At 43.7% G+C, this 24,174-nt stretch overlaps 1 protein-coding gene across 1 annotated transcript in view; it reads right to left on the bottom strand.

Moving 5' to 3' along the window:
• LOC129716370 (complement C3-like) overlaps positions 1–24,174 on the bottom strand; it is a 156,301-nt gene that overhangs the window by 7,365 nt on the left and 124,762 nt on the right. The window contains exons 34-40 of the mRNA XM_055666241.1: positions 20,121–20,208; positions 19,271–19,360; positions 12,400–12,505; positions 11,916–12,005; positions 9,332–9,412; positions 7,913–7,996; positions 5,001–5,136 (exon numbers count right to left, since the gene is read on the bottom strand). Of these exons, the coding sequence (XP_055522216.1) occupies positions 5,001–5,136; positions 7,913–7,996; positions 9,332–9,412; positions 11,916–12,005; positions 12,400–12,505; positions 19,271–19,360; positions 20,121–20,208 (675 nt within the window). The remainder of the gene's footprint in view (positions 1–5,000; positions 5,137–7,912; positions 7,997–9,331; positions 9,413–11,915; positions 12,006–12,399; positions 12,506–19,270; positions 19,361–20,120; positions 20,209–24,174) is intronic.

Below are 24,174 nucleotides of genomic sequence, written 5' to 3'. Positions count from 1 at the left end.
TCTCCATATTGAAGACTTCAGAATAGAGGAAGTGTAAAAAGATTTAACAGATTTATAGTGTCATACAGAGTAGAACCAGGCCCTTTGGCCCAACGCACATGCTGACCAACATGCCCCATCTATTCTAGTGTAACTTGCAGGCGCTTGGTCGCCGAGATCTTTTCCATTTCGGTAGAGATTTCACTTTTGGTTCACTTTTGTTTCTAAGTATCATATAACCATTCTAACAATTGATTCCTTGTATACGCCGAAACCAGACGCAGGCCATCTTTTCCCTACAAGTCCGTTTCGACTTTTTTTTGTAAAAATCCACTTCCCCTTTACATCCCACCTGCCTGCACACATACCATAACCCTCCATTCCCTTCTCATCCATATGCCTATCCAATATATTTTTAAATGATCCCAATGAACCTGCCTCCCCCACTTCCACTGGAAGCCCATTCCACACCGCTACCACTTCCGAGTAAAGAAAAAAACCTCATATTACCCCCTAAACCCATAGAATTCTGAGTCCCAAGCCTGTTGTTTGATCTGTTCCATCGTGTAAAAAAACAAAAAAACTGTCCCAAACTCAAAGACATCGTTGCCATAGAGGGAGTACAGAGAAGATTCACCAGACTGATTCCTGGGATGTCAGGACTTTCATATGAATAAAGACTGGATAGACGCCAGATTTTAGAAGATTGAGGGGGATCTTATAGAAACTTACAAAATTCTTAAGGGGTTGGACAGGCTAGATGCAGGAAGATTGTTCCAGATGTTGGGGAAGTCCAGAACAAGGGGTCACAGTTTAAGGATAAGGGGGAAATCTTTTAGGACCGAGATGAGAAACACATTTTTCACACAGAGAGTGATGAATCTCTGGAATTCACTGGCACAGAAGGTAGTTGAGGCCAGTTAATTGGCTATATTTACCTACCTGTCCAATTCCTTGGATGGCTTTAAGATGTTGTATAAGAGGAGATAGGATCCAAGAAGGATAGGATCCAAGATGGCGGCGCGCACAGTCGCAGCGGCCCCTCGGGAGATAGTCGGAGCTTTTAAAAGTGAGTGTTGTGTGTCTTGTCCTGTCTGTCCAAGATATATGTACTGCAGGAACATGCTCCTAAACATCGGGGCAAACCGCGGGAGTAGTAAAGGCGCGTTTTGGTGCGATTTAGACCAAATACGCCGCTATGGACTTCTACTACCGGCTGCGAGGCCGAGCATATCGGCCGCAGATGTGACTACGACCGGAGAGAGGAGGCGAGAGAGGAGAGAGAGGAGGAGAAGACGCAAGCGGTGTGAGAGGAGGCAGAAACGGGGTAAAAGAGCAGGCTCTTACGTGAGGCGGAGACGGGGGAAAAGAGCAGGCATTCACGCTAGGCTAACAGCCAACCCCACCCGACCTGCAGTGCCCTCGCTTCTCCTCTCTAATGTCCGCTCCCTGGACAACAAACTCGACGAACTGCGTCTTCTCAGGACAACATACAAGGATATACGAAACTGCTGTGTGTTTGTCTTTACTGAATCATGGCTCCACGGCAATATCCCGGACACGGCAATACAGCTGGAGGGAATGACATCATTCCGTGCGGACAGAGAGGCAGCTAGCTCTGGTAAGAGCCGAGGTGGAGGCCTGTGCTTGTACATAAACAAGGACTGGTGTGTGAACGCTACGATAGCCGGGAAACACTGCTCTCTGCTGATAGAATTCCTCATCGTGAAATGTCGGCCTTTCTATCTGCCGAGGGAATTCTCTGTTGTTTTTGTTGTGGCTGTATATGTTGCACCAAGTGCAAATGTAAATTCCAAGGCCAACGAAGCACTGGGAGCCCTGCATGACGCCGTCAGTGAGTTCCAGACCAAACATCCTGATAGCTTCATTGTGGTGGCCGGTGATTTTAATCACACCAGCCTTAAGTCTGTGCTCCCAAAATTCAAGCAATATGTGGATTTTGAGACCAGGGGAGAGAACATCTTGGACTTGGTTTACACCAACACCCCAGAGGCTTACAAGGCAGCCCCACGCCCTCACCTGGGCCACTCGGACCACATTTCAGTGTTTTTAACACCAGCCTACAGACCTCTGCAAAAACAAGTCAGAGCGGAGAGAAAACACACCAGGGTCTGGCCAGAGGGAGCAGCCTCAGCACTGCAGGATTGCTTCCTGCACACTGACTGGGATGTGTTCAGGACAGCAGCATCCTATGATGACCTCATCAACATCGAGGAGTACGCAGAGACTGTAACCAGCTACATTGCCAAGTGCACTGAGGATGTCACTATCATGAAAACTTTCACTGCACGTGGTAACGAAAAGCCATGGATGACAGCAGAGGTGCGCTCGCTGCTGAGGGCTCGTGATGCAGCCTACAGAGCCGGTAACACAGCCGCTCTCCGATCCACCAGGACTGCACTGGGAAAAGGAATCAGGGCAGCGAAACGTGCCTTCGCGGGGAAAATCCAGGGACACCTCTGCGACACAGGAGACACCAGGAGGATGTGGAAGGGAATCGAAACATTGACGGGGTACAAGGCAAGGCAGCAGGTAACCGACACGGACACTTCTCTCCCAGATAAATTAAACAACTTCTTTGCTCGTTTTGATGCAGCAAACACCACACCCAAGAGGAGAGCCAGCCCCTGCCTACAAACCGACCAGCCAGTCCTGACCATAGACAAAATGGACACACGGAGAATCCTGTCTAAGGTCAACCCGTGGAAAGCAGTCGGACCCGACAACATCCCAGGACGTGTGCTAAAGGAATGTGCTGAGGAGTTAGCAGATGTGCTAACAGACATCTTTAACATCTCCCTTAGTCAGGCCATTGTCCCCACATGCCTCAAAACTTCCATGATAATCCCCATAGCGAAGAAACCAGTGGTTTGCCTGCCTAAATGACTACCGCCCTGTCGCCTTGACCCCAATAATAATGAAGTGTTTTGAACGCCTGGTGAAACCCCACATTACTGCCAGCCTCCCCTCATCGTTAGACCCCCTACAGTTTGCCTATCACCCCAACCGCTCTACAGAGGATGCCGTCTCCACCACGCTGCACACAGTAATCGCGCATCTGGAACACAAGAACACATACGCCAGAATCCTGTACATTGACTTTAGCTCAGCGTTTAATACCATCATCCCACAGAGACTTGTGGAGAAACTAACCCTGCTGGGCCTCAACACCACCCTGTGTCACTGGATCTTGGACTTTCTCACAGAGAGACCGCAGTCAGTCCGTGTTGGCAAGAACACTTCAGGCTCGATCACGCTGAGCACCGGCTCCCCTCAAGGCTGTGTGCTCAGCCCGCTGTTGTTCACACTGCTCACACATGACTGTGCTGCCAGATTCAGGGACAATAAAATCATAAAGTTCGCGGACGACACTACAGTGGTGGGACTCATCAGTGGAGATGACGAAACAAGGTACAGGGAGGAAGTAGAACAACTGGTGGACTGGTGCGGCAAAAATAACCTGGAATTGAATGTCGAAAAAACTAAGGAGATGGTTGTCGACTTCAGGAGGGCGCAGCCAGAGCATACACCGCTCAACATTAGTGGCACTGCAGTGGAGAGAGTGGAGAGCATAAAGTTCCTCGGTGTGCAGATAACGGACAACCTCACCTGGTCCAGGAACACCACTGGGACCGTCAAACGGGCCCATCAGCGACTGCACTTCCTGAGGAAACTAAAACAGGCCTCACTCCCCACCAACATCCTCAGGACTTTCTACAGGGGCACGGTGGAGTCTGTACTCACGTACTGCATCAATACGTGGTACTGCACCTGCAACTGCTCGGACAGGAAGGCTCTGCAGAGGGTAGTGAGGGGAGCAGAGAGGATTATTGGGATGTCTCCCTACCCTCGGTACAAGAACTGTTCCAGAGCCGCTGTCTGAAGAAAGCACAGAGAATTGCCAAGGACAAACTGCAAAATTCTCACACACACCTGGATCTCTTGCCATCAGCAAGAGATATCGAAGCATCAAAGCCCGGTACGAGGCTGCTAAACAGCTTCCTACCACAGGCTGTGAGGCTGCTAAACAGTCACTCTGCACTCACAGTCACTTGACTTGACTCTGCGGCTGGCACGGACACTTTAATAACTGACACTGGCCACTCAAATCAGCGGCCCCGGACATTTTTTTATGATTGGTTTACTGTATTTTAACATTGTGTTTTTTACCTGATTTTAACTATTTATTCTGTTCCATCAGGGACTGGATTGTTTTTTTTAGTGTTATTATGTGAGAAGTGTTTTAAATTTCATGTGCGAGGCTCCGCTATTCACTGGGAAACGTCTTTTCATTTTGCACTGTACTTGTTGCTTGCAAGATGACAATAAAGGTTGATTGATTGATTGATTGATTGATAGATAGTCCAACTAGGTCTATACTCTCCAAAGTTTACAACAATGAAGGATAATCTCAAGGACACATTAAAATTCTTGTAGATTTTGACAAGATAGATGCAGAACAATTCACTGGAGGAAGATTTGTTGTAACAGAGAAAGTAAGTAGGTAAGGCCTACATCACTTGACCTTGGAAATATACAGATACCGTTGGACACTTGTGAGTGTGGATGGTGAGAAATTAATTCTCAGCCTGGAATACCTAGAAGTCCCAGTCTTAAAACAAAGAATAGCCTTGCATGGTAAATATAAGAATAAATGTCTTCACTGTAAGGTTGAATATCTTTCAAATGCCATGCCCCAGAGGGGTATGGGTATATTCAAGGCATAGTGAAAAGATTGTGTTGTGAAATAACTCCAGATGTGGCTTTAGTGCAACCCCATTCCACTTTTGTCTCAATTGTCTGTAAATTATTATCTAGGTACTTCATGCCTATTTGTAATTTCTCAGAAATCGTTAAACCTCCACAGATTATAATTTTATCATATTTATGAAAGTAATTAGTTCATTCTTTAAGTTAGTTTCTCCAGTGTTCAAATGTTAATAGAGCCAGAATGTTGGAGAATGAACATGAGTTACATCAATTCCGATTTTGCAGCTTACCTGTCCACTTCAATCCACAGATCTGAGCCCTGTCCCATTATTAGATAATCATGGTTCAGTTCCATGTTAGATTCAATGTTGCAGTTGGCATGTGTGATTAGTTCTCTCACAGTATTTTTAGCAACTGCATCGGTTCCTAAAATGAAAATTCACACAATTACATGATAGACCAATCCTAGTCACCATTGTTCAGTGCCATCAAATTTGGTGGCAATGTGCTAAGTAGTGCCCGGGGAGGGGGTGGTATGGGAGGGAAGGGAATAATTGACAAGGGAGTTACGGAGGGAGCGGTCTTTGCGGAAGGCATACATGGGGGAAGATGGGAAGATGTGGTGAGTGGTGTGGTCCCGTTGGAGGTGACGAAAATGACGGAGGTTTATGTGTTGTATGTGACGGCTGGTGGGGTGAAAGGCGAGGACTAGGGGAACTCTGCCCTTGTTACAAGTGCGGGGATGGGGAGAGAGAGCAATGTTGCGGGGAATGGAAGAGACCATGGTACGAGCCTCATCTACAGTGGAGGAGGGGAACCCCCGTTCCCTGAAGAATGAGGACATATCAGATGCCCTGGTGTGGAACGCCTCATTCTGGGAGCAGATGCGGTGTAGACGGAGGAATTGGGAGTAGGGGGATGGAGTTCTTACAGGAAGCAGGGTGGGAAGAAGTGTAGTCCAGATAGCCATGGGAGTCAGTAGGTTTATACTGGATGTCGGTCAGAAGTCTATCACCTGCGATGGAGATGGTGAGGTCCAGGAATGGTAGGGTAGTGGCGGAAATAGTCCAGGTGTATTTGAGTGCCGGATGGAAATTGGTGAAGTGGATGAAGTCAGTCAGTTGTGTGTGGGTGCAGGTGGCACCACCAAAGCAGTCGTCGATGTACCGGAGGTAGAGGTCAGGGATGGGGCCCTGGTACGTATTGAACAAGGATTGTTCGACGTACCCGACAAAGAGGCAGGCGTAGCTGGGGCCCATGCGTGTGCCCATAGCTACACCTTGTATTTGGAGGAAATGGGAGGAGGACCGCCCCCTTCCCAGGCACTTTCCCTTGCATCCGCAAGAGATGCAACACTGGTCCCTTTACCTCCCCCCCTCGACTCCATTCAAGGACCCAAGCAGTCGTTCCAGGTGCAACAGAGGTTCACCTGTATTTCCTCCAACCTCATCTATTGCATCCGCTGCTCTAGATGTCAGCTGATCTACATCGGTGAGACTAAGCGGAGGCTGGGCGATCGTTTCGCCGAACACCTCCGCTCGGTTCGCAAGAACCTACCTGACCTCCCGGTGGCTCAGCACTTCAACTTCCCCTCCCATTCCCCTTCCGACCTCTGTCCTGGGTCTCCTCCATGGCCAGAGTGAGCAACACCGGAAATTGGAGGAACAGCACCTCATATTCCACTTGGGGAGTCTGCATCCTGCGGGCATGAACATTGAATTCTCCCAATTTTGTTAGCCTTTGCTGTCTCCTCCCCTTCCTCAGCCCTCGGGTTGTCTCCTCCCATCCCGCAGCTCTCGGGCTCCTCCTCCTTTCTCCTTTCTTCTCCCCGCCACCCATCAGTCTGAAGAAGGGTTTCGGCCAGAAACGTTGCCTATTTCCTTCGCTCCATAGATGCTGCTGCACCTGCTGAGTTTCTCCAGCATTTTTGTGTACCTTCGATTTCCCAGCATCTGCAGTTCCTTCTTAAACATATAGAAAATTAGAAATTGGGGACACTCTTGGCTTTCCTGGGAATTTGTTTCTGGAAAGTCATGCTTTGTTCACCTCTGGGCAGATAACTGCTTTTACTGCATATACTTGTTTCAAACTAATCATACAAATTATAAAAAATCAGTCAATTAATCCCCAAATGCATTGATGATATCCAGAGATAATCCCAACAGCCAAAAGTAAAGAAATGTCAACACCCCAATGGAACTGTTTTGTACGGGTACAGGCACTTTGACCCAACTTGTCCTCTCTTCCTCAGCTAGTTCCATTTGCCTATGTTTAGCCCATATCCCTCTAAACCTTTCCTATCAATGTACCTACCCTAATGTCCTTTAATCCTTGTAATTGTCCCCACCTCTACTGCTTCCCCTGGCAGTTCATTCCATGTAGTTGCCATCCCAAGTGTGAAAATCTTGCCCTACTGCTCCTTTTTACATAGTTCACCTCTTATTTGAAACATATGCCCTCTAGTTTTTAGATTCCTCTTTCCTGTGTAAAAGAGTGTGACCATGCACCTTACCTGTGCTCCTGATTATTTTAAATGCATCTAAAAGGTCACTCCTCAGCCTCCTACACTCCAGGGGAAAAAAAAATTAAGGCGCTCCTTATAACTCAACCCCGATAACATCCTTGTAAATCTCTTCAGCAGCCTTTCCAGCTCAAAGACATCTGTCAAATAGCTGTGGAACTAGTACTGCACACAGTACCCCAAATGTGGTCTCACTAATAATTTGTGGAAATGTGCAAAAGCTGTCCAGTACAAATATTTTATTCTAACAATGCAAGTACTCTTTGCCTTCCAATTATTATAGGGTGTTTAGAGCTAGTTCTGTCAGGGATGTGTGACCATCTCTGCTAAGTGGGTTCTTTCCCAGACATGGTCCAGTTTTCTTAACCTTGCTACTTCACTTCCTCTTTTGAACTATTTGCTTTGATCATGCTTTTGCAGTAATTCTATGCAAACATTTTAAAAGATTGCCCAAAAAATCATGCATGTCAAATAAGAGTTTAGACGACTCTAAATTATGCTTTACAAGTGTACATTCTCAGGATAAAATTAGCCAGATACTTGTACAAATTTTGTACTCCATTCCAACCCATGTATGACTACAAATGTGCACTTCGCATGTACAACTTTGCCCATGGAAGTGTATAAATATATCCTTATACCTCTGTCCTATCATGGTCCTCAGATATATAAATTACTCACCATCTTTGATAACTATCAGAATTTTCATTGCGTAGTATATGTAATTGTCTCTCTTTTCCTTTCCAATAAATGTCACTTTGTAAACTAAAAAAGAAAATTGTTTTAAAAAACAGTGGTGTGAAAGATGGTCAAATTCAATTTGAAATGGCATTAGTATGATCTATATCCAGTTCCAAAATAGGTAACTTATGATTCCTAGGGGGGACCTTTCCCATTCTGTATATCTCTCACCTCTGCAGTAAATCATCCTTCAAAAGACCGATCCAACAGCCTCAGTGGAGGTGACAAAGACAACAAGAAAGAAAAGGACAGTTCTGATATTTACATAAAGGAATATGGCAGTTCTGGTCAATGTGATACATGTCAGGAGGGAGACCAGAAGACCCACAAGGCCCATTGTAAATATCTGGCCATAGAAGACTGTTGTAACCCTCCTATAGAATGTGAGCCCCTATACAATTGGGCAATGCTGAAAGAAACGTCATTCTCTGAAGATGTACCAAGGTGATTTCCATGCCACTGTCTACATGTGAAGAGTAGAGATGTTTCCAAAAATATATTTCATGGAAAAATCTCAGTTCTTTATCACCAAAACACAGAAACACCAAAATATTGTAGTAATCCATTAATGAAAGTGGTATGTAGATTTATTCGCTCATGTTGGTTGACTTGGACAGTAAGATGCAAAGACATCTTAAGTACACCTGGCCCTTCCTGGCTAATTACGGATTTGTCATATGTGTGTCAGGATTATTAGGGATATTTTGGTGACTGCTTTTGAAAAATCTCTCTCTGCTATGGAAATTATTATATTGCTTGCTCCAAATGTCTGTTCACTGAACACATCTGGAATACAATGCTATTGATAGCACACATTCTTATGACCTTTATTCTGCTCTCTGGATAAGAACAGTAGATTATGTGGCCCGTTTAAAAAAAAAACATTTTGGTTTACAACAATCCAATTAATACAGTTATTATTACTCAGATTATTCTTTTAAATGTCAATGTTATTTAATCCCTCATCTGCATTGATAGGATTTGAAAAGCACAATTTGTGATCGACAGTTCAGTCGTTCGAAAATGGCTATAGTAACTTAACTACTGTCATCGAAACACTGATAGAAATAAAATGTGTTAATCAACATATTGTCCAAACATGATTACACCAAGAATAATGAAATATGCATTTTTTTTGCGATCAATCTGTGGACACAAAGTGCTGGAATTACTCAACGGGTCAGGCAGCATCAATGGACAAATAGGATGGATGACATTTTGGTTCGGGGGCCTGAACGTCACACATCCTTTTTCTCCACACTTTGTGTCTATCTTTGATAGAAACTAGTATATGTAGTTATTTGTTTCTAAAGATCAATCAGCAGACTTTGAAAATAGTGTGATTAAAAATAGGGTTACCATAATCACTTCCTGGGGCACAGGGAAAGTCCTCACGTTTTGCAAGATCTTGTTGGTCTGTCTTTAGTGAAATGCAGCTTCCTGTAGATGCAGAAAAAAAAAATATTCTGAAATAACTGCTTCATTTCTGTTCATTGATTGCCCATTGGTGAACTCTGACTCCTTTCTTCAATAGCCTATCCATATTACTTGATCCAGTAAGTGCGTGATCCAGCAAGCACATTTCTACTTGCACACCCCAATAAAATACTAGATTCTGTCTGCATTTTGCTTTGCTTGCAAGTTGCAATGAGAGGTGTGTGACAGCAAAGATCCAGCAAACATTAAAGTCTTCCCATGGACAACAGCAGCAAAAAAATAATCGAATATTTTGTCTATCACATATCTCCATTAAGCAAAGAAATTGGTCCCTGAAAAAAATCTGGTTTAATAAATGCTGCAAATTCACAATATTTAATTATAGCTAAATTAATACTTTTATTTTTCTTTCTCCCTCCATAACACTTGCTCTTTTTGTTATCTGCTTGAATACATCTCTTTTACCAGTTTCTTCAGTTCTAGGTAAGATCATGTTTAATATACCTACAAGGAACATTCATGCATTTTTCTTGAATCTTAATTCATTGACTTATCTAGTTGAGTATTTCACTAGCATTTAAAGTGTCATAGTCATAGTGCATGGAAATAGGCCTTTCAACGCAACACAACACAATACCCAATACAATTTATTTGTCACTTGAACCTCATAGAGGCTCAAATGAAATGTTGTTTCTACAGTCATACACACAAGAAAAAAAGACCCAAGACAACACAATTTACACAGACATCCATCACAGTGCACACTTGCCCACACTGATCAATATACCCTCCCTACACAAGTCCCACCTGTCTGCTTTTATCTCGTATCCTTCCAAACCTTTCCTATCTATGTCCCTGACAAATGTCTTAAATAGTGTAAAAGTACCTGCCTCAACTACCTTATCTGGCAGCTCGTTCCATATTCACACACCATTCTTTGTGTGAAAAAGATGCCCCTCAGGCCCTATTATCTTTCCCCACAAAATGTTTTCATAAGAATATTTTGCAGTGGATAAAATATAGGCTAGGCATTATAATTTTACAGTATCACGCAACTGCTTTCCATGCAGGAAGTCGGTGGAAACCTGTGGGACTATTCTGCAGCTAACATGAAATTCTGTTCTCACCTGCAGAGACTAACTACCGCCTTTAAATTCATGATGACACAAACATATTTAGAACTGAGCTGTCAGACTTGTGGTTGGAACTGTAGATAGTCAAGGAGAGAATAACTATGCCAAAGAGATTGATGTACGTACAAGAAATGATATTCATCTCATGGTGCTGGCTACCTTAGCAATCAGAATATTGCCGGATATAATTCATATTAAACATTCATGAAACTTTCAGATTTCACTGATATTACCTCATGTAACTGCTACCGGCCAGCAATCACAGACAATTAGGTGCTCTGCTAACATGGAACTGACCATTAGAGCTTGTGGTCACAGAATCCTCCTATTCAATGTTATTTTTTGTGATGGTACACGCAAGTATGGTGTACCAGTACCTCTAAATGGTTAAACAAAACAGTTTTGTATAGCATTCCACGGTGCTGCGTGAACAATTATATGTGTATTGGCATATTTATCCTCTGAAACTGGTCCTTCAGCCCACCTAGTGATCCTCGCACATTAATATAGTCCTTCACACACTAGGAACAATTTATTTTTAAAATTTACACCAAGCCAATTAACTTACACACCTGTACGTCTTTGGAGTGTGGGAAGAAACCAAAGATCCAGGCACAGAGATCCAGGCACAATGGTGAATCTCTGGAATTCTCTGCCACAGAAGGCGGTTGAGGCCAGTTCATTGGCTATATTTAAGAGGGAGTTAGTTGTGTGGCTAAAGGGATCAGGGAGTATGGAGAGAAGGCAGGTACAGGATACCGAGTTGGATGATCAGCCATGATCATATTGAATGGCGGTGCAGGCTCGAAGGGCCGAATGGCCTACTCCTGCACCTATTTTCTATGTTTCTAAAACTCACACAGGTCACGGAGAGAACGTAGAATCTCCTTGCAGACAACGCCCATAGTCAGGATCGAACCCGGGTCTCTGCTGCTGCAATCTCTATAAGGCAGCAACTCTACCACTGTGCCGCCCTGTATTAAGTTGTGTTAAGTCATCTTGTTTTTCAGGTTTATTTTTAATTTAGGTTTTTTAATTGTTTAATAGTAATTCAGATTTTAAGAAATGTATGGTCTTTGACAACATTGGACAGGATATGAATGAGCCACTTGCCAAGTAGATTTCTCTTTGTCTGCAGGGTAACTTGCTTTGATTGCTCCTTCAGGCATTTTGTTTTGCATCTGAGATCCCTTCAGCTACAGACGCTTACTGAAAATGATTAGACTGGCCTTCCAGCAATTTTTTTACTGGAACAATTATGCAAAGTAATTGTATATTTTCTTTTGCGTGTAGGCAATTCATTGGATCAGAATTTGATTCTGCAATTTGTGAAATAATAGGATAGAGCAGCAAATAATCAGAGAATCTCTTACCTTCAGCACATCTGCACACATCATCTATGCATATTTTACTTAGCATACCACTGTGTTCGGGGACATTGTAAAATTTAGTGCAATTCTTTGCTGTAAAAAGAGGAAAAACTATGTGACTACAACAAAGTTCTGATTTCTTGAAAATATCTTCAGTTTTGTATCAACTCAAACATGTGTATAAAAATTCTCTCTTGATCAGAAAAAACCCCAAAACTAATTTTAGTAATGAATAAATTCAAATCCTTGCTGAGCATTTACTTATGTTAGATAGGTTAATGTTAATAAATGTGAAATTTTACCCTTAATTTGCAAATCTTTTGATCTCACAACAATTTAGCATTGGTTCTTTTTTGGAAGAAAGCTACTATATACAATATATTTTACTTTCCCAATCCATTGTTAACAAATCTATTTTGTTTTTTTATTGTTTCTACCCCCTAAAGAAATCAAATTAAATTATTAAGACATCCTTCTGAGTGCTCACTTGTATCATAATATGAATATATCTTGACAGCAGCTGGTTGAATGAGTCCAACGTTGTAGAATTGGTGCACTTTAAACGCAACGCAGCTCTCTTCGAGATTTGACACCTGCGAGACAATGTTATGATTCATGTGTCAGAACATGGTTGATCAGTTCCTGATTAGCTACAAATTGTTCGGAAATCCATGCAGTATCCTAAATACATATTCCCTCCAGCACTGATGCGTTATGGCTGTAGTGTTCCATCCACCAAATGAACCTCAATGGCTCAGTATCCTTGACAGTACATCCTAAACATGTGATTTTATACATAGGAAAGACAAAGGCAGCAGATGCATGAGAACACCACTGGCTACATACCTGTATTTCCCTTCAAGTTGCACATTGTGCTTCCTTGATAACTATGTCTTGATAGCTATGTCTTGATCCCACTATCATCACTGGAAAATATTCTATTGACCAAAGTGACTATACACACACTTGAAGCAGATTAGATTGATTATTTAAACTTTGAATTGATGATGTGGTAAAACATTACACCCCACTCCTGTGCTCCACCACTGCCACATCTTAAACCCCATCTTGAGCACCCAAATCTCCCACCAGAAATTATTTTAAATCTTTTGAGACAAGGAAATGCAGTAGTGGACCCTCATCTATACAAGAGCAATTAAGGTTAGGAGGGGATGGGAAACAATTAAGAAGGCACGGTGGCGTACGATAGCACTACTGTCTTAGACCTGGGTTCGATGCTGACTACGGGCGCTGTTTGTATGGAGTTCGTACGTTCTCCCCATGACCTGCGCGAGTTTTATTCGAGATCTTTGGGTTCCTCCCACACTCTAAAGACGTCCAGTTTTGGCTTGGTATAAATATAAATTGTCCATAGTGTGTAGGATAACGTTAGAGTGCAGGGATCACTGGTCTGTGCCGTCCCAGTGGGCCCAAGGGCTTATTTCTGCACTGTAAACTAAATCAGATGATTATAATCACCCCGTTCTTATACTGTGGGTGAGCGAGACATGAAACAAATGCAAAGTTTACTGGCAGCAGTAATCTACTCCTAGATATCACCAATGAGAAAATCATATCTGTTGTTATAAACCATAACTTCTTTATGAAGAGTATCTTCAAGAGTACTGTAAATAAGTATGCAGTTCCAGGAGGCAGGGAAGAAAGCCAATTTTATATGTCCTTCCTCAAATTAAGCGACCAAAACTGCACACAATACTCCAGGTGCGGTCTCACCAGGGTTCTGTACAGCTGCAGTAGGACCTCCTTGCTCCTAAACTCAAATTCATTGCCTGGTGAGACCACACCTGGAGTATTGTGTGCAGTTTTAGTCGCTTAATTTGAGGAAGGACATTATTGCTATTGAGGGAGTGCATCGTAGGTTCACCGGGTTAATTCCCGGGATGGCGGGGCTGGCATATGAAAGAATGGGTCAACTGGGCTTGCATTCACGGGAATTTAGAAGGATGAGAGAAGATCTGATAGAAACATATAAAATTCTTAAGGGATTGGATGAGCTAGACGCAGGAAAAATGTTCCCAATGTTGGGGAAGTCCAGAACCAGCGGGCCACAGTATAAGAATAAAGGGTAGGCCCCCTAACTGAAATGAGGAAAAGCTTTTTCACCCAGAGAGTTGTGTATCTGTGCAATTCTCTGCTACAGAAGGCAGTGGAGGCCAATTGACTGGATTTTTTCAAGAGAGTAGATTTAGGTCTTGGGACTAATGGAATCATGGGATATAGGAAAAAGCACGAACGGGGTACTGATTTTGGATCCAGGTTCAACCATGATCCTGCAGGCTCGAAGGGCCGAATGACCTGCTCCTGCACCTATTTTCTATATTTCTATCAGCTTAATAAACTCTGAGGACCACACGTGAGGCAGACATCCAAACTTTGAGAGGTTCTAAGTATTATCAGTTACAAATGAGCTTTGATTTTGAATGACTCCAGTAATAGGGTACTGTCTGTGCAGAGCTACTGATCACAGCACCAAAACCTGAGTTTGATCCTCGGGTGCTTTCTGTGTTGAATTTCCTCCCACATCCCAAACACATGCTGGTTTGTAGGTTATTTGGTTTCTGTAAATTGCCCGGGTATTTGGGATGAGAAGGTGGGAAAACATAGAACTTGTATATACAGGTTAAACGTCACCAAAAATGTTGCCGACCTGCATAGTTACACCAGCACTTTATGTCCTTTTATAGCAGCTTCTTGTTTTGCAGCCGTTTCAGCCTTTTGATACTGCCGCAGCTTTTAACACATTTACACGATGGCCAGGAAAGCTCCAACTATTCTTACCAATTCCCACAGAGGCACCGAAAAAAACATTATCACGATGCATCACAACTTGGTTTGGCAACTGCTCTGCCCAAGACCACAAGAAATTGCAGAGAGTTATGTATGTGGCCCATCACGCAAACCAACATCCCCTCCATTGACTTCATCTACACTTCGTGCTATCTCGGTAAATAATTCAACATAATCAAGGACCACCTACACTCTGGTCATTCTCTCTTCTCTCTTTTTCCACTGGATTGACATTAAATATAAACTTGAATGCAGGTAGCTTTAGGAACAGCCTGTTCACAACTGACCTCTCACAGCTACGTTTTTATTACTGATCTGACAACCTACCTCATTATGAGTGTCGAGTGGTGGCGCCATAGTGTGTGGCAGCCTCACCTGCAGCTGTTCGTTCTTCACCCTTTTTCTTATATTAGTTTGTTAAAAAGTTTTGTTCTGGAGGCCTTTTAGTCTTTTTATGTGGGGGATGGGGGTTGGGGGGGAGATGAGGGGAAGGGGGGGTAAACCGTTTTTTTCCAATTCCTACCTGGGCGAGGATGCGTCTCTCCTCTGAGCTGCACCTTTGCCCCCTCTGCGCGACCTACCATTCGAATTGGCGCGGCCTTTCCTGCCGGAGACCGGCCAGAGCTGCGAGCTGTAGCTTGAGCACTGAGGCACCATAGTGGAGCAGGGCGATGACTTGTGTGGAGCTCCAGAGTGCCGACTTCAACATCGTGGAGCTGTGGTCTGCGGAACTTCCAGCCGCGGAGGCGCTGACTTTAAACACCGCGGAGCCAGGGATCTTTCAGCGAGATCGCCAGTGTTGGAGCTCCGCCTGCGGACTTCGGGAGCTGCGGTCTCCAGTAGGAAGCGGCTGTTTCGGAATTCCAAACCACTGAGCGTGTTCTTCCGATGCCGGAGTACCTGTACCATCATCCTGGCGAGTGGGCCTGAAGCATCAGGCACCGTAGTGGCGACTGCAAAGGCCTCAATAGGCCCCACGTGTGAACATAGAGGATGTGACTGAACGTTGCTGCCTTCCCTCACAGTGCAAAATGTTGATTCCGCTGTGGGGGGTTCTTTTTTATGTTTAATGTTAAATTCTATAATGTTGTGTTTATTTTTATTTGTGTGCTGCAATGGCAACTCAAATTTCACCACACCAACTGGTGGATGTGACAATAAATGTCCTTTGTCCTTGTTCTTTGTCCTTTTGTATGACCCTTGTTCCTTTTCTCAGTAGGTATAACACTATATCCTTCACTTTGATTATTTTTCACTTTGCGCTAGTGTTGTACTTGTAATATAGCTTAATTGCACTCATCTATCATATCATCTAACTATTAAACCTCCACCTCCCCGTCTCCCCACTCTCTCCCTCCCTCCCTCCTCGCCCCTCTTTCTCTCTCCTCTCTCTCCCCCTCTCCTCTCTATCCCCCCCTCTCTCTCCCTCACTCTCACTCTTCCCCTCCTCCCTCCCCCTCATACTGCCGCCGCAGACTAGCGCAGTTGAAAAGTCGCCGTCGGGCCCGTCACAAGGGACGACATCCTCTCCGTCTCCCCCGATCGCCTGTCACACTTGCTTTTGAAGAACTTTCTCCTCGCGGCCTGCTGCGCTATGTTCCACGCTCAGCGAGTGAAGTCACGCTCCCTGCCCCGGCTCCTTCCTCCAGCAGCTAACAGCCCCTCCCCTCCCCCACTCCCCCCCCCCCCTCCTCCAATTCTCCGTTCTCCGTCCCCCCCTTCCCCCCCTCCCCCCCTCCCCCCCTCTTCTCCCCCCTTACCCCCTCTCCCCCTTCCCCCCCCTCTCCCCTCCTTCGCCCTCCCTCCTTCCCTTCTCCCCCCCATCTCCCCCCCTTCCCCCCCCCTCCCCCCCCTCTCCTTTCCTCCCCCCCCCCCCCCTTCTCCCCCCTTCCCCTCTTCTCCCCTTTCCCTCCCCCTTCCCCCTCTCTCTCCCCCCCTTCCCCCCCTCTCCCCCCCTTTCCTACCCCATTTTCCCCCTCCCTTCCCCCCTTTTCCTCTCTCCCCCCCCCTCGCCCTTTCCCCCCTCTCTCCCTTCCCCCATCGCTTAATCTGAAAATTGATTAATTATTTCTTTAGTTATTTCTTCAAATTGTTCACAAATCTGAGATAGTTTTTAAATCTAACGAGCTGATGCCGTCACAGTGGTTCAATGGCTCTACACCTCGCGGCCATCTGCGCAGAGTTTTCAAAGCGCAGCCTGCGGGGCACTGTTTTTGCAAACACTGCAAGTTATGTTAACCCTCCTCACTCTCCCCCCCCCCCTCCTTCCTTCCCTCTTCCTCCCTTCCCCCCCCCTTCCTCCCTTTCCCCACCACTCCCCCTCTCCCCCCGTCTGGCTGTAAATTTTTTAATTCGCCCATGGTTCTCAAGTGGGTTTTTACACAAAATGATAACGAACCTGAAGAAAAATTTACAGCCAGATTAATCACTTCTGAGACTTTTTAGATACCAAAGGAATCAATAAAAAACACAAATAATGCCTTACTGTTGATGAAATGCAGTGAGCAAACGCGATAATTCCCAATATTTTCAATTCCGATATCTGCACGGCCAATGTTCGCCAAGCAGTTTAGCTGTTGTCATCCCTTCAGCTCTCGCTTCTCTATACCTTCATTTCGCTTCACTTTTGGAATTCTAAAGTTGGGTACATGTCTCTCACGCTTACCCCGACTTCCACAATTTTTTTCAGCGCAAAATGTAAATAGTAGCGTGGGAAGGGGAGAACCAGTGGATGTGGTGTATCTGGACTTCCAGAAGGCTTTCGACAAGGTCCCACATAAGAGATTAGTATACAAACTTAAAGCACAAGGCATTGGGGGTTCAGTATTGATGTGGATAGAGAACTGGCTGGCAAACAGGAAGCAAAGTGTAGGAGTAAACGGGTCCTTTTCACAATGGCAGGCAGTGACTAGTGGGGTACCCCAAGGCTCAGTACTGGGACCCCAGCTATTTACAATATATATTAATGATCTGGGTGAGGGAATTGAAGGCAATATCTCCACGTTTGCGGATGACACTAAGCTGGGGGGCAGTGTTAGCTGTGAGGAGGATGCTAGGAGACTGCAAGGTGACTTGGATAGGCTGGGTGAGTGGGCAAATGTTTGGCAGATGCAGTATAATGTGGATAAATGTGAGGTTATCCATTTTGGTGGCAAAAACGGGGAAGCAGACTATTATCTAAATGGTGGCCGATTGGGAAAGGGGGAGATGCAGCGAGACCTGGGTGTCATGGTACACCAGTCATTGAAGGTAGGCATGCAGGTGCAGCAGGCAGTAAAGAAAGCAAATGGTATGTTAGCTTTCATTGCAAAAGGATTTGAGTATAGGAGCAGGGAGGTTCTACTGCAGTTGTACAGGGTCTTGGTGAGACCACACCTGGAGTATTGCGTACAGTTTTGGTCTCCAAATCTGAGGAAGGACATTATTGCCATAGAGGGAGTGCAGAGACGGTTCACCAGACTGATTCCTGGGATGTCAGGACTGTCTTATGAAGAAAGACACTGGATAGACTTGGTTTATACTCTCTAGAATTTAGAAGATTGAGAGGGGATCTTATAGAAACTTACAAAATTCTTAAGGGGTTGGACAGGCTAGATGCAGGAAGATTGTTCCCGATGTTAGGGAAGTCCAGGACAAGGGGTCACAGCTTAAGGATAAGGGGGAAATCCTTTAAAACCGAGATGAGAAGAACTTTTTTCACACAGAGAGTGGTGAATCTCTGGAACTCTCTGCCACAGAGGGTAGTTGAGGCCAGTTCATTGGCTATATTTAAGAGGGAGTTAGATGTGGCCCTTGTGGCTAAGGGGATCAGGGGGTATGGAGAGAAGGCAGGTACGGGATACTGAGTTGGATGATCAGCCATGATCATATTGAATGGCGGTGCAGGCTCGAAGGGCCGAATGGCCTACTGCTGCACCTAATTTCTATGTTTCTATGTTTCTAAAAATTCAACATTTTGCCAGTTTTTAACAGGTAGGAAAGTACGCTTGCATTAATAACATTTACGGATGTCCTCCAGATGGATTGAGCGGCTCCATGCGTCAAGCCCTATGACCCAGTGACCTTACGTGCAACCCCCCCAATAGCACACACAATGTTTTCACTATCTTAATACACATAACAATAATAAACCAATACCAGGAACTTGTTATTTATTGTTCAAGGCCTTTTGTATGGCTTTAACCAATCAAGAAAACCAGCTTTAATTGTAACATTTCATTTTTCACCTTGAAGCCAGAGGCTTAAGAGCCAGGCTGAAGAGCATCCCTAAAGTCTCAAGTTCTGAGGAAGTGCTGTCATCGTGGAGTGCGCTGCTTTTTCAGGCAAGGTGTTAAACCAAGCAATGAAAGCCCTCATGGAAGATCCGATTGAAGACCTAACGCTATTTCCTGATTATGATCAGGATTCCCACACCACAAAAAGAGAAAACGCTCATAATATTTGAGGGAACGTTCTAAGCACAAAGTGTGTCAGCAGAACATTACAATTAAATAATAAAGCTCGTTGGAAGGTCTTTTTCTCATAATTATCAAAATATAATAATCTCTTACCTTATCTAAATAAATGATCAGTGATCCTGCTGTAGACAATGCCTTGTCTACCTCAAATCTTGATATATACTTCTCAATTCCACCTTTAAGCTGGAAGGATGATAGAATATTTGTTTTTAATGCATGGTTTGTAAAAAAAAAGTTCAATGAGAAAATGGTAATCTGATGTAAATATAAATCCATTATGTTTTAAAAGTCTCAAACCCACTTGGTGGTAGTAGCAGAGTTCAGGAGGCAGCTGAGCAAAAGGCTCAGAGGAAAGGGAGTACAATTAGTTTGGATTCAACTTGAATTGGGGGTAGCAATGGAACTGAAGGGTGGGAAAAATACCAGTGTGGTGAAAGTGAGGGGGACAAGGTTCGCAGCAGTGGGTGAGAATCAGTAGGTTAACATTTTGCTTCAAATTCTTTGAACATCTCTTCCAAATTAACATTTCAGTGAAAGGTTCTCCCTGACCCGATTAACTGTGTGCATTGTTTGATTTAAACTGAGATGACATTGTTCAATCAATCAAGATACGTGGAGTATTAAAAACAAGGAACTGCAGATGCTGGTTTACAAAACAATAAACAAAAAGTGCAGGAGTAACCGATAGGGACCCAATCCAAAACATCACCTATTCATGTTCACCAGAGATGCTGCCTGACCCACTGAATTGCTCTAGCACTTTGTGTCTTTTTCTAATCCAGAATAATATGCAGACATGGTTCACAGTTGTTAGGTTATGGTTATTGCCCATGTCGAATGTGTCAAAATCATTAGAACACATCCCTTTTATATCCTTGCAGATACAAGAACATTTCCTCAATATAAATTGAAGTTGTTCTTAATGAATTAAAACACCACATACCTGATTCAGATCAGAGATATCTGGAGTGAATCCAGTTAACATGGAAATATCTATAATACCCATTGAGGTGTCTGTTGCTCCAAGGTAGCTGTAAAGGACAAATTAAAATAGATTAGTAACAAGACAGATCTCGGGACTTAACAACAAGAGAAAGCGGAGAGCCAAATGAAGGTGCTTCCAGTATAGACACTCTCAGCAAGAGCACTTCCAGTGATGAGTATTTCTTAATTAGTAGCATATTACGTAAAGGACTCAGCAGAAAACTCCCAGTGTTGCACATATTGCTCTGATATATCTTGTGAAATTTTGGTTACAAATTATTTTCAAAATAAATCAATCATTCGGCACTGTTCCATTCTGTGAATTTACTCAATCGTGGTGGAGACTACCCTCATAATCTGTAACGTTGACTTCAATTTGTACAATGCGTGGAGGTTCTCAGACTTAGAGAGGTTCTCATCCTCCTGTCAATGGGATCAGTGGATATTGTAGTTATACAACCCTTTACTCCCATCCAAAGGCCAATGGCCAATAAACCATACCGTCTTAGAAGCCTTAGGATGTTCGGCATGTCCCCTACAACTTGTCCCTCACCATCGTCCCAGCTGTTATCACGCAAATGAACCATCCTATCGCAAACTTTATGAACCACTCTATCAACAGCTAGAGAGCGGCCCTGACCTACCATCTACATTGGAGACCCTTGGACTATCTTTAATCAGACTCTGCTGGACATTATCTGACACTAAACGCTATTCCCTTTATCCTGTGTCTGTACATTCTGGATAGCTTGATTGTAATCATGTCGTGTCTTTCCGCTGACTGCAAAGCACACAATCAAAATATTTTTCACTGTACCTCCGTACACGGGACACTAGACTAAATTAAATACCATCTTTTTCTCCAACAACACCGGCGTATAACCCACTGTCCTGGCATGTGTAGTCTCCCAGAAGTAGTGTAACTTACTGACCCTGATGACATTTCTCTTTATCTGAAGGTAAAAGCTGAATTTTACTTCGGAGTCACGCGAGTGATTCCGTGAAGAAGCCCCGCCAATCCGCATGCGTGCCATTACCTCATCCGCACTGGCGAGGCACCGGCCACTCAAAAACAAGTCCGTGAATCGGGCCAGGAGGATACACCTCCCAATAAATACGTCTGTGGACGTCTGGTAAGATGGAGCACCTGATAGAAGGAATGCTCCATCACGACAGGCTTCAGGAGGAGCTTCATAGCCAAGAAAGGCTGTTTCAGCGCAGCTCCAGCATGACATGCTCCAGCTAAAGGGGCTTTATATCCCGAGTTTGGAGGTATTGGAAAAGCATACCCCTAGGCATAAAGCCAAGCAAGGCTGTTTGAGCGCAGCTCCAGCATAATATGCTCCAGCAAAAGGAGCTTTCTATCCTGAGGTTGACTCTGAGGATGGAGGTATTGAGGTACTGAGTTTGATGAGCAGCCATGATCATATTGAATGGCGGTGCAGGCTGGAAGGACCGAATGGCCTACTCCTGCACCTATTTTCTATGTTTCTATTGGAAAGCATACCCCAAGGCATAAAGTCAAGTAAGGCTGTTAAGCACAGCTCCAGCAGGATATGCTCCAGCAAACTCTGGTTGCAGCACCTGGTCATGGCTGTCCAGAAATCCTCCTTCTATGAAAGAGAGTACCAACTTCAAAATTCTAAAAGCATGTCTGTGGAACGTCCTGGAATAAATGCGTATGGATACAAGGGAATCTTCGCAAACGAAGGTGGAAAATACCCGGAAGGGTCTAGAGTTCCCCTCATGCTATTAAATGACGGAAATAAAAAACGCTCCAGGGGTGACATTAAAATAAGCCGCTGAACTTTCTCTTACAACAATTAGATTTATTCATTATTGGGATTACTCTTAACTATTAATTAGCCTGCGAATCCACTCCAAGGTAAGAGATTGGAATGAATAGGAGCCTCGAACAATCTTGTTGTGATAAAATAGCCTTCAATTCATTAATAGGCTGTGGGCCAAGCATCAAAACTGTGTCTAGAAATCAGTTTTCGTGACCCAAGTCACCAAACTACATGACATTTTCCACAGATTTAGATGAAATATAATTGAGAAGGAAGTCATAACTCGTCATTGCCAAACGTTGCACATTAATTAATTAAACTAATTAGAAAATGAGACCGGGAAAATAAGCGTCATCTAGTGGCCAATGCCCGCATTACATCATGGGCAGCCTATTTCCGTGTTGCAGTCATTTAAATTATATATTATTATACCAATATATATGTAACCCGTAAATATGAATGTAATCATATTTTGTGTGGACAGGCTCTGACGAGTGGAGGGGCAGAAGCTGCAGAAAAATAATCTCATATTACTTCGGTCTGCATGGACTTCAATTCATAAAATATCAATCTCTTCTTAATGTCAATGAGACTGACACTGTAATTTACTGCCATAGATAAGCCTTCAAGTTCAAGTGCAGGAGCAGAGGGTGCAGAATAGCTAGAGAGAGAAACATCTCATAGTACCCAAGTCTGCATGGACTTCCATTCATAAAGAGTCAACCTCTATTTAATGTCAATGAGATTACACTGTAATTTATTACAATTGATAAGTTATTTCAAGAGGCTACAGAAAAAAATAAATCATAGTCATTAAGTCTGCATGGACGTCAATTCATAAAATTTCAACCTCTTCTTAATGTTAATAAATTTTGTTAATTAATAAATTAATTAATAATTGTTAATAAATAATGTTAATTAATCTTAATAAAATTCCACCTCCAGTTTAAATTCCATTTGGAATATTTTGGAGGACCAAGAAGAATGTTAATGAGAATACCAATATGTTACTACCATAGAAAAACTAGTTCAAGTTCACATATCAAAATACACTCGCTACAGGAGAAATAAGTTATGTTTGTCTCCCTTCATTTTGCCTCATTAGTCGGGTCTTGCAATAAGTCAGCAAGATCCCGCTCTAGGTTGTCGTTCTGTCTGACTGACATGCTATGCTTCCCGCTTTGTTGGGAATCCGTTACATAAAACTTGCTGGTTTAGCCTGTGGATCGGGAAACCAACCTCTGCATGATAAATCAATTATTGACATTGATTCTGAGTGGACCGTTCCTGCGACTCGGATTGTCAGACCAATTCATGTATGTGCTCGCTGCAAATGCAGGGATAGCACCAAGAAAGGAGAGCATTCCATTTCCTCTTCAGGAGATGGGAAGTGTTTGTTTAAATACCTAAGTTACGGCACAGAAAACTGACGGCTTGGAGTTTGTTTCAAATAGGTATTTGACAAAAAATTAAGTTATAGGACCATTAACTGTGCCCAACGTGCTTTCCCATCTTATTTGCTGCAGCAATAGGGACCCACTCTGGCGGGTTTCACCCTCTAATATTGAGTTATAAAGGATATTTTTCACACACGTTCTCCCAGGACAAGCACAGGACAGTATGGGATATTGATGTGGTATTAACACTATTTTCACCAGGGGGCTCCAGCCACATCCTTAGTTGACTCAGCTCTCATAAGGTAGTTATCCTCATGGCGCTGGTCTCAGCCATCGGGTTCAGTCACTACATACTGTGACTGGATAGGATGGTTACATCTGCAAATAATATTATGTTTTAATGATTGGTTAAGCAGAGTAGACATGAAATCTCAAACTAGTTTCATGGCATACCTCATGAACCTTCGGTTATGGTCCCACATATATAACAATATGTCAAGTTCACGAAGAGCTTAGAGGCTCGGAACTAGCAATGTTGATAATACAAAAAACTTTTAAAAGGGTATTGCGTTGGATCATCCCCAGATGATTGAAACAGGGCTTGCCTCATACTGAGGAGTAGATACTGATATATTTTCGAGTCTCACTCCACCAGGGCTGCTACAATATCAGCAGCAAGGTTTATGTACATTCCGCTGGACCACATCCTGGTGAATGCAGGATGGGCGAACGAACTTCTGAAAAATTCATAATAACCTATGGCCAGACCAGGGGTATTTGCCAACTCTACTTAGGTTCAGTGGTTAGTTACTCTTGAATGAGTGGA

Source organism: Leucoraja erinacea, unplaced genomic scaffold (assembly GCF_028641065.1).
Source record: "Leucoraja erinacea ecotype New England unplaced genomic scaffold, Leri_hhj_1 Leri_221S, whole genome shotgun sequence".
NCBI lineage: Eukaryota > Metazoa > Chordata > Chondrichthyes > Rajiformes > Rajidae > Leucoraja > Leucoraja erinaceus.
This window is presented reverse-complemented; position numbering and strand designations above follow the sequence as displayed.